Raw genomic sequence first — 13,689 nt, 5'->3', positions numbered from 1 at the left:
ACCAATATAATAATGATTTGAGCATAAAAATCTCTCTCATGGTTTTGACCCTCTGGTACACTTCTACTTTCTCATAGTGTCTTTTCTATTTTATAGGAACAAATAGCAATAGATATTATTTTTTTTAGGTGTCATATCAAATTATAATGCAAAACATATTACCAACTGTCTTCTTTCTGATCCTGATTTATTTCTAACTGCAGAACATGATTGTTCATTAAGACTTCATGTCACATCATGGTTAAATTTTCTCAAGTATATTTTCAGGAGGCACTTGGATTGTGCCAGAAAATTCATCAGATTTGCATAGCAATAAAGAATTCAAGACTTTTAAAAAATAGTGCACAGAAATAGCTTGCCCTAAATTATTTTCCTCTCTCATGTTCCAAAAGAGAAATGGTCCAAGTTACATTTCTCAGTATTTTCTTTCATTGTATAACTATATTGCTTTGGATGAGCTGTTAGGTTCTCGTTTTGTTTTGCTTTAAATTTAGTATACTTTATGTATTACAGAATTTAAGACAGCAAATACTTGAATTGCTTGGTCCAATTTCAATGAACCATGGTGTTCACTTCATGGCAGCTATTGCATTTGTGTGGAATGAAAGGAAACAAAATAAACAAGCTTCAAGGACTAAGGTATGTTAACTGATTGACTTGTTTAAAATGTATTCAGCTTAAGAGTTTCCTAAGTTTTATTTAGTAGGCTTATTTAGCTTTGTTTGTTTGTTTGTTTGTTTGTTTAGCTTAGTACACAGATTGAGATACTGTGCCATACTAAAATAAAACGTTTGTGATCTCTGGGTATGAAACTATGAATCTGTTGGGGTTCACTGAACTGTTGTTAGGATCGCAATTATTGAATACAATCAAATGCATAACAGTAAAGTTCCTTCTCTTTACTAGGTCTATACTAGGGGTCTCCAGACTTGGTAGTTTTAAGACTTGTGGACTTCAACTCCCATAATTCCTCAGCCAGTTAGAGCTGTTAGAGTTGAAGTCCACAAGACTTAAAGTTGCTAAGTTTGGGGACCTCTGGTCTATACCGCCCAACCCAGACAGGTGATGCCACTTCTTGATTCCACAAGTATTTGCTTCCATTAATTTGCATCATTTTTAAAAAAGGAAAATTCTTTCCACTTTTTATGACTTGAGAAATGTCAGGATACTTTGAGGTAGTCAGTGACAGCCAATCTGAAGAAGTCTTACAAGACACAAAGAGACAAAGATGCCAATTGCCATAAGACGCACAGAATAAAGGAAATTCTGTTATAAAATGCCACAGAAGTGAGTGAAGTTATGCTAAAGAGAAACATAAAACAGGTTGTCTGGTGGAACAAGGAAGTAGAAAAGACTGCAAGTGAGAAAAATGCATGTAAGAGAATGACTGCTTCAAAAAACAAGGATGAGAAAAAAGTGTTGTATAAAGTGTGTTTAAAGAAAAAATAGTTGCAAAAAATGCACACAAAGAGAGCCAGGAATTAAGAAAAGACAAAATACAGAGTTATTTTGATGGAATAAAACATTTGTTTTGGGAGTGGGTGAAAAGGGTTAAACAGGGAACTTCTAGAGGAGTGAATCAAATTTAAAAATAAAAGTGTTAAATGATTCAAGATGAAATTTAGAATGACAAATGTTGGAAGGAGATTTATATTGGAATAACAGTGATATGGTAAACTATGGAGAAAAAAAATGAATGCTATAAATCAGTGATGGCTAACCTTTTTCTGGATCGAGTGCCCAAAGCACTCGATCCAGAATGCAATGCGCATGTGGCCCCCACCCCCACGCATGTGCCCTGCCCCCCGCATGGCTGCAGTCTAATTCTTACAAGTGTCTTTGAAATGGTCACTGAAATTCAATGTCAGTGGTGGTATTTTACTTATCAGGTGATTCCTAGTGCCAGTGAAGAACAACTGCTACTAGTGGAGCTGGTTCGTTCCATCAGTGTTATGAGAACTGAAACTGTAATGCAAACAGTGAAAGAAGTCTTAAAGCAACCACCAGCTATTGCCAAGGACAAGGTATGACACCAATAACAATATTTTAACAGTTCACACAATTTAAGTATAGGTAGTCCTCATTTAGCAACCACAATTGGGACTAGTGACTCAGTTGTTAAGCAAAATGTTCATTAAGTGAAGAATCATGTGCTTGCAACTGTGCTTAGGCTTTTACTTCAACTTTGCTTTACAGCATCAGAAGGATGCAACCCCAAGTATCTGGGTGAGTCCAAAGACCAGGGAAGGTTTCCATAATTCAACTCATAAGGAAGCTGTATAAAAGGACAAAACGTAGAGCCCTTTTCCCCCACTTCCCTGTCCTTTGGAATGCTCTGGGATAATTAGAAAGAAAAGACTTGATGTTTGTAGTTAGATTCATTGGAGAGGAAGGGATTACAAGAGAGTAGAAGGCACACAATGAATGCACATCAAAAAGAATGCACCAGTATCAGCTATTTGCCTAATAGGCTTCTAGCTGCCAGCTACAAGCTGCTTTGGAGGAAAACTAAAGCCTTTAATGTGAAACTGTTTAGAGTCTTGTTAATTTCAGGCAGCAGCTGGGAGGATTCTAATCAACTAATTAAGGTCACAGAACTGATCTTGTTATCTTGCTAGCACTTTCTAGCACTATAACGAGGCTGTCAAACTCCTGGCCCGTGGACTGGATGTGTCACGCGCTGCCCATGCCCATGCCCGGTTTAGCGAAGGGGGGGAAGTCCCGATACATCACATCACACCCCCGTGACAACATGAGTTTGACACCCCTGCTATACACATACATGCAGGAAAATGACTTTAATTAAACTTTATATTAGCTGTTGTAATTAATTAGTTAAATTACTATTGTAACTACTGTTTCTTGCATTAAAAATTCATTAATGAAGAATAAAGAACCAGTTGTTTTTGTGTTTTGTAATGAAAATGGGTTTTATTTTAAAAATAACATATTATTTTGAGATGAACATGGTTGTTCTTCTAGTTTTCATAAACCTCTTGCTTTGTTAATAAGTATAATCTCCCTTTGCCTTTCTCCTGAGAAAATTGTCTGTTTTTGAAAGAATACATTGATTCGTAAACCCAATTTTCTGTAGACAACATTAATATTACAGTTCCAGAAAAAGAAGAAACTAAGGAGAAAATCTCTTTAAAATATTCATAATTGCTCATATATTTTCTTCCGTTCAAATTTGACAAAATTGTGCTCATTTAAAAAAAAAGTCACCGCAAAATTAGTTATCTTTTAATTGCAGATTGACAGCTACTTGTAGACTTGGAACAGTAATGTGTATTTCTTAACTTTTTTTTAACAAAATTCTTTCTAGAAGCATCTTTCATTGGAAGTCTGCATGTTGCAGTTTTTCTTTGCGTACATCCAGAGGTAGGTTTTCTATTCTAACATCCCTTTTAATAGTATCAAATTATTTTTAGAAGGTCACATTTGCGCAACTGTTCTGTTAAAAGTCAGAGAATTCTGAGACATTTGATTAAAGCATTAAGGAAGGAATTGAACTGCCGAATTCCAGATTTTAGAATATTAGATACTTGTTTAAAAATCAGAACGTCCATCTGACTAAGGAGCTTCATGTATTTCCTCCTTAGCTCTGTATGCTGACTTTATACTTTGATCATTAACTGTAAAAGTACTTTAAAGCAATTATGGCAACATCATTTCATTTACTCGACCCTAGACAGCCCTTCTAAACATAATAATGAAAATCCTTTGGATATAATTCTATGACTTTTTCTTTCCTGTAGAATCCCAGTCTCCAATTTAGTAGACAGCTGGGCCTCTTTGCTGCTCCTTCTAAAGGATTCCATACCCCTCGGCCTTCCAGCACCAGGGCAGTTTCTAATACTTGGGTGAGTCATTCTGTGACCATAGAGACCGTTGATTTTTTTTTCATTTTGAAAAATGCTAGGCAAAAAGTATCTATTGAAAAATCTTGCAGAAATGTTGGTCTTTTGTATTGAAAATTAGATCACTACTTAATAATTGAGTGCAGTTTTTAATCTTTCAGTTGTAGGGAGGACTAGAAACTTTCAAGACATTTGAAATCTTGAAAGTGTCATGGATATACTTATCACTATGGCTAACTATAGTACAAACCTTTCCAATGTTCAAAGTGAGAATGGCAGGGCTGAATCTTGTTGCTCCTTTAGCTTAAAACCTGTTCAATTTCATGAGTTTAAATATGAGTTGAAAGCATTTGTCATAGGAGCAGGCAGAAATCCAAAATAGCGCTAGTCAGAATTGATTTAAGACCAGTTTTTTGAACCCAAATTATTTAGGGAGTAATTTTTTATCAGGTTATCCCAACCTTTGCCAAAAGGAAGGAAAGGTTGAGAACCACTGGATTAAGTTATAAAAATTTATACCCCACATTTATTGCTAAAATCAATCACAGCATCTTTTCTTAAGTTATAGCTTCTTAAAGATGTCCAAGTGTGGAAGCTAAAGGGCTGTAAATATGATACTTGGCTTAACCCTAGCCGTCTTTCTACGAGTCTTCCCTTCTATTCATAGGCTTCTGAAGCCTCTCTTCCCTTGAAATCCCTCTTTCTAAAACTTGAAGCAAGACATTTATGTTTCCCTTTTCTTTCTTGTTCTTTTAAAGTGTGTTAAATGAGTTTATTATGAAAAATCCAAATCTGGACAACAAGAAGGACCAGAGAGATCTACAGGTAAGAAATCTATAGAAACAGTGATTATTGGATTCATGTATGATATGAAATATAGGGATGTATAAGGAGCCTGGTGGTGCAGTGGACTAAACTACTGTTAAAGTAGTATTTATCTGCCAGCTGCCTGCAATTACTGCGAGTTCAATTCTCACCAGGCTCAAGGTTGACTCAGCCTTCCATCCTTCCGAGGTAGGTAAAATGAGGACCCAGATTGTGGGGGCAATAAGCTGACTTTGTATAAAAAAGAACGCTGAAAGTCCTACTAAGCAGGTATATACAAAAGTATGAAGGCTATTGCTTAACGCATTGTAAGCCGCCCTGAGTCTCCGGAAAAGGGCGGCATATAAATCGAACCAATAAATAAACAATAAAATAAATAACAGCGGTCCGTGCGCCTTTGGCGTTTAGTCATGCCGGCCACATGACCACGGAGATGTCTTCGGACAGCGCTGGCTCTTCGGCCTTGAAATGAGATGAGCACCGCCCCCTAGACTTGGGAACGACTAGCACATATGTGAGAGGGGAACCTTTACCTTTACCTTTTATGATATGAAAAAGAATGTAAAGTCTGGAGGCTAATTACCAAGAAAATACTTGTTTTGTTTTTCTCACCCTGTTTTATTTTTCTGAAATCCTGAATCGCTATTGAGTTCTCTTTTTCAGAATAGCTATCTTCTGTCATAAAATGCTTGCTATGCTGATGCTGATTTTTTGTTATGTTTCAATTTCATATGTCATGTGATTTATTTTTATTTTAGAAAAGATCACTGTGTCAATGACATTGTCAAAGCCTCAGTTAGGTTTATGTATATTTCTAGTTTACTGTGCCACAAAGTAGGTTTTCACAACTTAATTGAATTGGTTTTCTTTAGAGAGTTCCAGACACTTTAAATCTCTTAAGCATTTAATATTCATAATTGTGTTAGATTTTGTAATTAGAAATAGAGACTCGGGATGTTACCAGGCAGCAGCACATAATGGCATTCCACAAAGGACAGTATTGTCTCACTGAGATTATTCATTACTTTGAAGAAGAGAGAGGCACTTGTTAAATCAAGGTATAATGTATATTATTCATAAGAATTTTTCTTTTACTTCTGTTTATTTGCCACCTCACCAGGATGTAACACACAAAATAGTGGATGCCATTGGGGCAATTGCAGGCTCATCCCTGGAACAGACTACCTGGCTGAGGCGAAATTTAGAGGTTAAGCCTTCTCCCAAAATAATGGTTGATGGAAACAACCTGGAGTCTGATGTTGAAGGTGACTTTTAGTTTTCTTTGTTCATCTGAATTCACCTGACTGGAATTACAAAAGCTTTAACTAAATATAATTTGGAGCAGGAGTGTTGTTCATTAAAATAACTTATCACTATGGTTTAACTCTAATACAAATCTTTCCAATATTCAAAATGAGAATGGCATGGTTGCATCTTTGCAAACAGCATTTCTTTCTTTTTCATGTGTTTAATTTAGATATGTTGTCTCCAGCTTTGGAAACCTCAAGCATAACTCCATCAGTTTATAGTGTGCATGCCTTAACGCTGTTGTCAGAAGTAAGTGTTTTTGTAGTTCCTGATTTTATACATAATGCAACAATAGATAAAACATTATACATTTCTTGAATTTTTTTGCAAATACTTAGTATCAAATGGATCTTAGAAGTATTTATGTTGACTCAAGGGAAAATTATTCTATGATTCATAGACATGAAAATACTTTCTGTCCTTCATTCCACCTCTCTCTCTTTTATGCTTTTTTTGTCTGATTTTGGATGTTAGATGTACCCTGGAGCAAAAACAAATGTTTCCTGTTTTCATTATTATGAACAGAAAGAGATGAAATAGGAATGTGAAGGCGTTTATGCCATCAATGAAAATAATTCTGCAATTATTATTTTTTTTGCTTTGTGTGAAATTATGCCAAAGGATAATTGTGCTTAGTCCTACTATCATTAGGATATTTATATGCCTTTTATTCCACATCAGTCCTATAACTGGGATTAATAATTAACACTTTCTGTTTTAAAGATGTTAGCTATAGAAACCATGATTGAAATTGATTTAATTGAAACCAATCATAAAAAAGTAAAATCTTCTTTGACTCAAACTCATTTTTGGGTGGCTTCATGAGTATGCCCATGTAATTTCCCCAGCAGTGGTTGGAAGTGACTTACTTCTGCCTTCCAGTATTTTTTGTAATTCCCCAGTCTAGCTACAGCTCTGGCATTTCGGTCTTCATCCAAGAAAAGGAGTTGGACAAGAAGATCTAAGTCCCTTCCAACTCTATTATTCTGTGACAAGAACTGACTTAAATCAATTCCTGCTTAGATTTTAAGCCCATAGAAGTTATTGTTAAGGATGGTTGGGTAGTTGAGATGGCACAACAAACATTCATTAATGCCAGCAGAATCTAAAGTATACATTTGGGAAACAGTTTGTTTACATTCTCCATGTTTTCAAAAATTTTAACGTATCTGGCATCTTCTCTAAAATGCATTTACCACACATTCTATTTCCAAGCTTTGTAAATACATTCTCATCTTTATAAAACAATGCAAGGGGAAAATAATACATATTAGGGACTAATTTAGGTCAGTGCCATGCCTGTAGGTATATGGTTGTATATTCATTGACATGAAAATGAAGTAGGCTTTTACATCATTTGTGTTGTATATATAATTCTATAAATTCACATTTTGAAGTGTGTGTGTGTGTGTGTGTGTGTGTGTGTGTGTAGAATATTGGAAATCATCCTTAATCTGTGTTTTTACTGAAAGAATGAAAACATTCTAAAGAGTAACTCATAGATTGATAAGGAAAGTTGTGATGTTTTTTCTGTCCTGTTTTAGGTTTTGGCTCATCTTCTGGACATGGTTTTCTATAGTGATGAGAAGGAAAGGGTTATTCCTCTTCTTGTAAATATAATGCACTATGTTGTGCCTTATCTTCGCAACCACAGGTATTTTTGCAAAGTATTACAAAAAGTCGCACAGTCCCCCTTACCAGGGGGTGGGTTGTACTTATCTTTACTACCAGTTCGCAATGGGGCTGCGCGCGTTCTTTTGCTTTGCTTGCACGTGCGCACTTCTGCGCATGCGCAGAAGCTCCCTGATGATGTCAGGGTCAGTGGGCGGAGCCTCCTGTCAGTTTTACTACCGGTTCTTGCAAACGGGGCAACCTACCACTGCCCCTTACCCTATATTTTGTCCTCTAATCCAGAAATAAATAAGATCACATGAGGCCCCAAGATGAGCAGAGGAGAAGTGCAGAAGAAAGTTGGAAGCAAGGGAGGGAGGAGCTATTAGTGACAAGCCATAGTGGACAGGGCTGCCTTGCATTTTATCAGCAACAATAATTCTGAAATCATGTAAAGCTGGTGTTTTCAGATTGTTTTTCACAGAAACATTCTGTATTTATAGTAACGTGAGATGGGGGGGGGATTTCTTCTTCCAGTGCCCATAATGCACCCAGTTACCGAGCCTGTGTCCAGCTCTTGAGCAGTCTAAGTGGATATCAGTATACCAGGAGAGCATGGAAGAAGGAAGCTTTTGATCTCTTCATGGATGCCAGTTTCTTTCAGATGGATGCTTCTTGCGTAAATCAGTAAGGCTTGTTTGTTGCTCTTATTTGAAATCAGTATCAGGGAAATAAAACTAAATATTCCTATGAAACAAATAAACACAAACCTGATGGTTGTAAAATCGGGTTAGTCACATGGGTAACCTATTTTATGACTGTCATGACTTAGGCTGTAATGGGATGACTTGTAAATTGAACACTACTTGTACACTTGGGTACCTTCCCTCCTATTCACGACTGCTGAAGCCTTAACTTTGTACAGTCCAATATGTTTTTCTGATACATAGTGCCAAATTCTGAGAGAAGGTTGTAACAGTCATTCTTTCTTTTTGTTTAACCAAAAATAAATAAAATACTACACTTTTATTTTTTAAAAAATTATCATTTTTTTCTTCTTATACTAGTTGGAGAGCCATTATGGACAATCTGATGACACACGACAAAACCACTTTTAGAGATTTGATGAGTGAGTTTAACTTTTTTTGCTCTGTGTAAGATCCACGGTTAGTTTTTGAGCGGTGAAGTTTGGTTCCTTTGATGCTCGTGCAACAGTCTAGTTCAAAATTCAGCCAGGAAGCAAGTATTGTGGTGATAGTTGCTGCAAGTTTTCCTTCTCTTGAAATGTTAGCAAACACTTGACTGAGCATTCACTCTAAAGTTATGTTAATTTCCACCCAATGCCCAATTGATTATTGCCATTTGATTGTGGGTGTTTGATACTCTGTTATATATAAGACCACGAGTAGTACTGTATCTAGGCAATGATTTAAAGTATTCTGATTAGTAACATTCATGTAATACCTAAAATGATCTTCCAAAAGCTTATCTCTCTCCCAAAGCATTGCCAAAATTGCATCTTTTCTTTTTTAGCTCGTGTGGCCGTAGCTCAGAGCAGTTCTCTCAACCTGTTTGCTAATCGGGATGTTGAACTAGAACAGCGTGCTATGCTCCTGAAGAGGCTGGCCTTTGCCATTTTTAGCAGTGAAGTGGATCAATATCAGAAATACCTTCCAGATATACAAGGTAATTGCAATAGCAATAGCATTTAGACTTATATATCGCTTTACAATGCTTTTACAGCCCTCTCTAAGCGGTTTACAGAGTCAGCCTATTGCCCCCAACAATCTGGGTCCCCATTTTACCCGCCTTGGAAAGCTGGAAGGCTGAGTCAACCTTGAGCCGGTGGGACTTGAGCTGCCAAACTGCTGGCAATCAGCAGTCAGCAGAAGTAGCCTGCAGTACTGCACTCTAACCACTGCGCCACCATGGCTCATAGGACCACCATGGCTCACAATCAAGCTTGTAACTTCATGAATAAAAACCATGGAGTTTTATTGGCAATATTACACAACTAGTTTGCCCATGTCATCTTCGAAGGTGTGTGTGTGTGTGTGTGCGCGTGTGCGCGCGCGTTTTAGTTTCATATCTATTTTACTGAACTGATGCTCTTTGATAATCTTCCATCCAAATACCAACCAGGTCCAAGTCTATTTAACTTCTTATCCCAAACACGATCAGCCATGTGCTGCTACTTGCTTAGGCAATGTGGGATAAATAAAACTCTAAAAGGCTTCATTCCAGCTGGTCACTACAGTAAGCCAGTGATGCAAGTCAAATGGATTTCCTTTCTATTCACAAATCCGGTTCAGTGAGTTTGAAGACTTTTGAGAGCAGGGGACCACAGATCAGGAAGGGGAAATTCATTGCTGCTTTTTTGCAACAAATCTCTTGTCTCAATCTGACATTTAAAAAATAATAATAATAATGCAAATTTGTGTTAGAGTAGGCCTATTTTGGAGCAAAGTGTCCTGAATCACAGTTTTAACTTTTGTTATCTTTTTGCCTCATAGTTTAGATCCGTGAGTATTTAAGCTTGGCTAAAGTCTGTTGCATCTTTAAGTGTTCCACTGCGTGAAATTAATTTATATCATTAAATACAGATTCTTAATGGATTACAGATATTTGAAGCAGGTTGCAGCTCTGGATATTAGCCGTGGTTGTTTTCTGACAGATCCTTGTAACCTTTTCTGTTTTAGAAAGACTGGTTGAAAGTCTCCGCCTGCCCCAAGTGCCTACCCTTCACTCCCAAGTATTCCTGTTTTTCAGAGTTTTGCTTTTAAGAATGTCTCCACAGCATCTTACCTCACTTTGGCCTACTATGATCACAGAACTGGTGAGTTCCGCTTTGTATCCACAATTGGGTAAAGAAGACCATTTTTTAAGAAGACCTAAGAATTTCTCCATATTGGTTTTAAGCTATCCAGGAGATTGTTAAAGATAACAGCCCATAATTTCCCCTGAATCTGGGCTGCTTCTTCTTCTTTCCCTTCTGAATCACTAGGGTGCTTTCATCAATGAACTTCTTGTTATTATAGAATGTAGCCATTTCTATATGGATCAATATCATTACCTTATCTTAACATTTATGTTCTGCTTTCATCCGAGAGTTGAAAGCAGCTTTGCTGGATTCCGTTGTCTGCTCATTTTATACCCACAAGAACTCTGTACAATGAGTGTGCCGAGAGTGACCAACTGATCTAACATTCCCCCCTCTCCCCCAGTGAGGTCCTGTCAGTGAGAAAGGGCTTGAACTGAGCAGTCAGAATGTTAAACATTATGCAGTTCATCCCTCTTGCACAACATGACTTGATCTTCAAGGTAGCGCAGTCCAAGGGCTGCCTTTCACAACTGGGGACGTGTAGGGTTGCATTGAATGGGGCAATGATGTACAGTGGTTTAGTGGTTGACATTATATTTAATGCTGATATCTCCCTTTAGTATCCCAAAGATGGAAAGACAGAATATAAGGTGGGCTTTTTTTCTGTTTATAAACAGTATGTGCGCTTTGTTCTTTTTACCTTCAGGTCCAAGTATTTTTACTTATGGAACAGGAGCTCACAGCTGATGAAGATATCTCAAGGTAAAGTCACTGTGATTTGCTCACTCTTGTTTGCATAGTAAGTTAAATGCTATTGAAGGATTTTCTGATATTTTACATGAACTTTATTTTATGCTAAATAGGTGGAAAAAACTTTTCCATCCAGACTGAATAACATAATCTGTGCTAATGATAAACCACAATAAAGAAGTCGTTCATCCCATTTTCACATTACTCAACCAAATCTGACTCGTGCCCGGATTACAGGGGCATCCTGTCAGAAACATCAGGTTATTTTTAGCCAAGGACTCCGTATTATAAAATGAAGAAGAAAAGCTAATTAATTGAAATGTATTTATTATAGTTATTTGTGATCTTTGATAAGATTATAAAAAGCAAGGCAAAAGCCAGCTATGTGATGGGTCTTTTTTTTCTGTCTGGTTTAAACTCTTCTGCAGATTGCTAGCATTGTTGATTCAGAGCCATATTCAATGTCTGAACATTAGCAGTTTTGTCAGAGTTTGTGCTTGCTTGCCTCTTGCCTGTCTTCCCCAGAAACAGAAATAGTCATGCAGCCAACATAAACACATATTCCAAATACAATTTATGGTTTTATTTTGTATTTTCATTAAGAATTTGGGAGTGATTCCTCCCACTTCCTATCATTCGAACCATTTTGTATTTTGATTCATTTTGCTTGGCTCCTGACTTGTGGAGTTTTCTTTTGTATATAGAGTTCTAAAACCTTGTCTGTGACTTGCTGCTGCTTCTAAAACTCATATAGTTTTGAACAAATTAGTAGACAATTACCCCTTTGGTTTGTGCTTATGATTTTTAAGCAGATGGTTAGCAGAGATGCCTGTCTTAAAATAATTCATTGGGCCAGCATTTCTCTATTCATTTGTTCCCTTATTTTATTAATTTGTAAGTTCATCTGCCTTGCCAATGGTAACATTTCTTCATTTTGTGAACTCCTTTCCCATATGTTCAACTGCGAAGTGATATACCAAAATTCATTTATCAGTAGTATTAAAGCTCATTTACCCAAAGGAGAGTTCAAATATAACATAGGCTTACTAATTTTGTAAGGAAAATACTGTTATGATGTAAGGCCGGTATTCATTTGTAAAGCAGGCCAGCAGCTTTTATATATTAATTTCATTTGGTTGCAGAACTTCTGGTCCATCTGTTGCTGGGCTGGAAACAACATATACAGGAGGCAATGGATTTTCTACATCCTACAACAGTCAGAGATGGCTGAATCTTTATTTGTCAGCTTGTAAATTTCTGGATTTGGCCCTTGCGTTACCTTCTGAAAACCTTCCTCAGTTTCAAATGTAAGTAAAACCCAGAAATGCTAGAAATATGTTTGATGGGAGAAAACTGTTCTGAAAGGGATGCTTCTTTTTGTGGAGTCATGAAAGAAGCTATCTTCTGCCTTCTAAGGATGTCCTCTTTTTCTGTAAAGTAATATTAGAAAAATAATTCCCAATAGTTAGAAGGCGAATTTCAAATGAATGTTAGAAAAAATTCCCATTAGTAAATAACTGCAATCAGTTATTGGGGTAAATGGCACACATCTTTATTCACCATGTTCAAACAGAGGCTTGACAGCTATCAATGGGGATACTTTAATTTGGTTTTCTTCACAGAGAAGGGGATTGCATGTAGTGGCCCAATTGTCCCCCTTCAATTCCACGATTGTATAAAGCCCCAATAAGCACAGCTAGGGATACTTTTGAAACAAATCCTTTACTGCCATTTCACAAGAGATACAAAATGTTGTCTTGAAAAATAGATCTTCCAATCTGATAAAAGTTGTTACGTATTAATTAAGCGTTATATTTTTCTCTGCATGTTAGTGCCCTGGGTATCAAAATAAGCCTGGATGTAGCACTGGATATGAATACTTCCAGGAATACAGGAGTAGGGATTCTTTCCAAATCTTGCTTGCTGAATATGCAAAATAGTTCAGAAGTGGATTTGTTTTTCCTCTTAACAGGTACCGGTGGGCCTTTATTCCAGAAGCCTCAGACGATTCCGGGTTGGAGGTGCGAAGACAAGGCACCCACCAGAGAGAATTCAAACCATACGTTGTGCGATTAGCAAAGCTATTACGAAAAAGGGCAAAGGTATTCCATTTTTTTAAAAAAATCTGGTTCAGGTACTAAACTATGGGTAAATTATAACTGCTGTTCAGATTCTACGGAAATTTTAGAAAACTAGAATTTACATCCATGCGCACCAACAAGGCTGCTCTTCCCCCTTACAGGCTGAAAGTTAGACAGTAGCCTGAGTTATTGTAGGGAGATGTATATAAAGGATAGGATAATTCAGGGCCAGGTGTGATTTTTAAGCCTTGTAGTATTTAAGACTTACACTACACAACTTCATTCCCCCCTTCCCCCATCATTTAGTACTTCATTAAAATAAGAGGAACAAGTTTAATTGAACCATTCAGTGGTCTCAGTTGGAATGATTTGCTTTTTAACGATTAGACGAGTAAGTACTACTGACTTCGATGAGAAAATTCAGTTAAAGATG

General features: G+C 36.9%; 1 protein-coding gene across 1 annotated transcript in view; it reads left to right on the top strand.

Moving 5' to 3' along the window:
* DOP1A (DOP1 leucine zipper like protein A) overlaps positions 1-13,689 on the top strand; it is a 43,656-nt gene that overhangs the window by 29,245 nt on the left and 722 nt on the right. Inside the window, exons 20-34 of the mRNA XM_070932877.1 lie at positions 514-639; positions 1,890-2,024; positions 3,326-3,381; positions 3,759-3,863; positions 4,619-4,685; positions 5,806-5,950; positions 6,163-6,242; positions 7,538-7,647; positions 8,142-8,291; positions 8,672-8,733; positions 9,138-9,290; positions 10,304-10,440; positions 11,132-11,187; positions 12,318-12,482; positions 13,148-13,277. Of these exons, the coding sequence (XP_070788978.1) occupies positions 514-639; positions 1,890-2,024; positions 3,326-3,381; positions 3,759-3,863; positions 4,619-4,685; positions 5,806-5,950; positions 6,163-6,242; positions 7,538-7,647; positions 8,142-8,291; positions 8,672-8,733; positions 9,138-9,290; positions 10,304-10,440; positions 11,132-11,187; positions 12,318-12,482; positions 13,148-13,277 (1,677 nt within the window). The remainder of the gene's footprint in view (positions 1-513; positions 640-1,889; positions 2,025-3,325; positions 3,382-3,758; positions 3,864-4,618; positions 4,686-5,805; positions 5,951-6,162; positions 6,243-7,537; positions 7,648-8,141; positions 8,292-8,671; positions 8,734-9,137; positions 9,291-10,303; positions 10,441-11,131; positions 11,188-12,317; positions 12,483-13,147; positions 13,278-13,689) is intronic.

This window comes from Pituophis catenifer, unplaced genomic scaffold (assembly GCF_029215685.1).
Source record: "Pituophis catenifer annectens isolate HBS135680 unplaced genomic scaffold, rPitCat1.0.hap2 SCAF_1, whole genome shotgun sequence".
Lineage (NCBI taxonomy): Eukaryota > Metazoa > Chordata > Lepidosauria > Squamata > Colubridae > Pituophis > Pituophis catenifer.
This window is presented reverse-complemented; position numbering and strand designations above follow the sequence as displayed.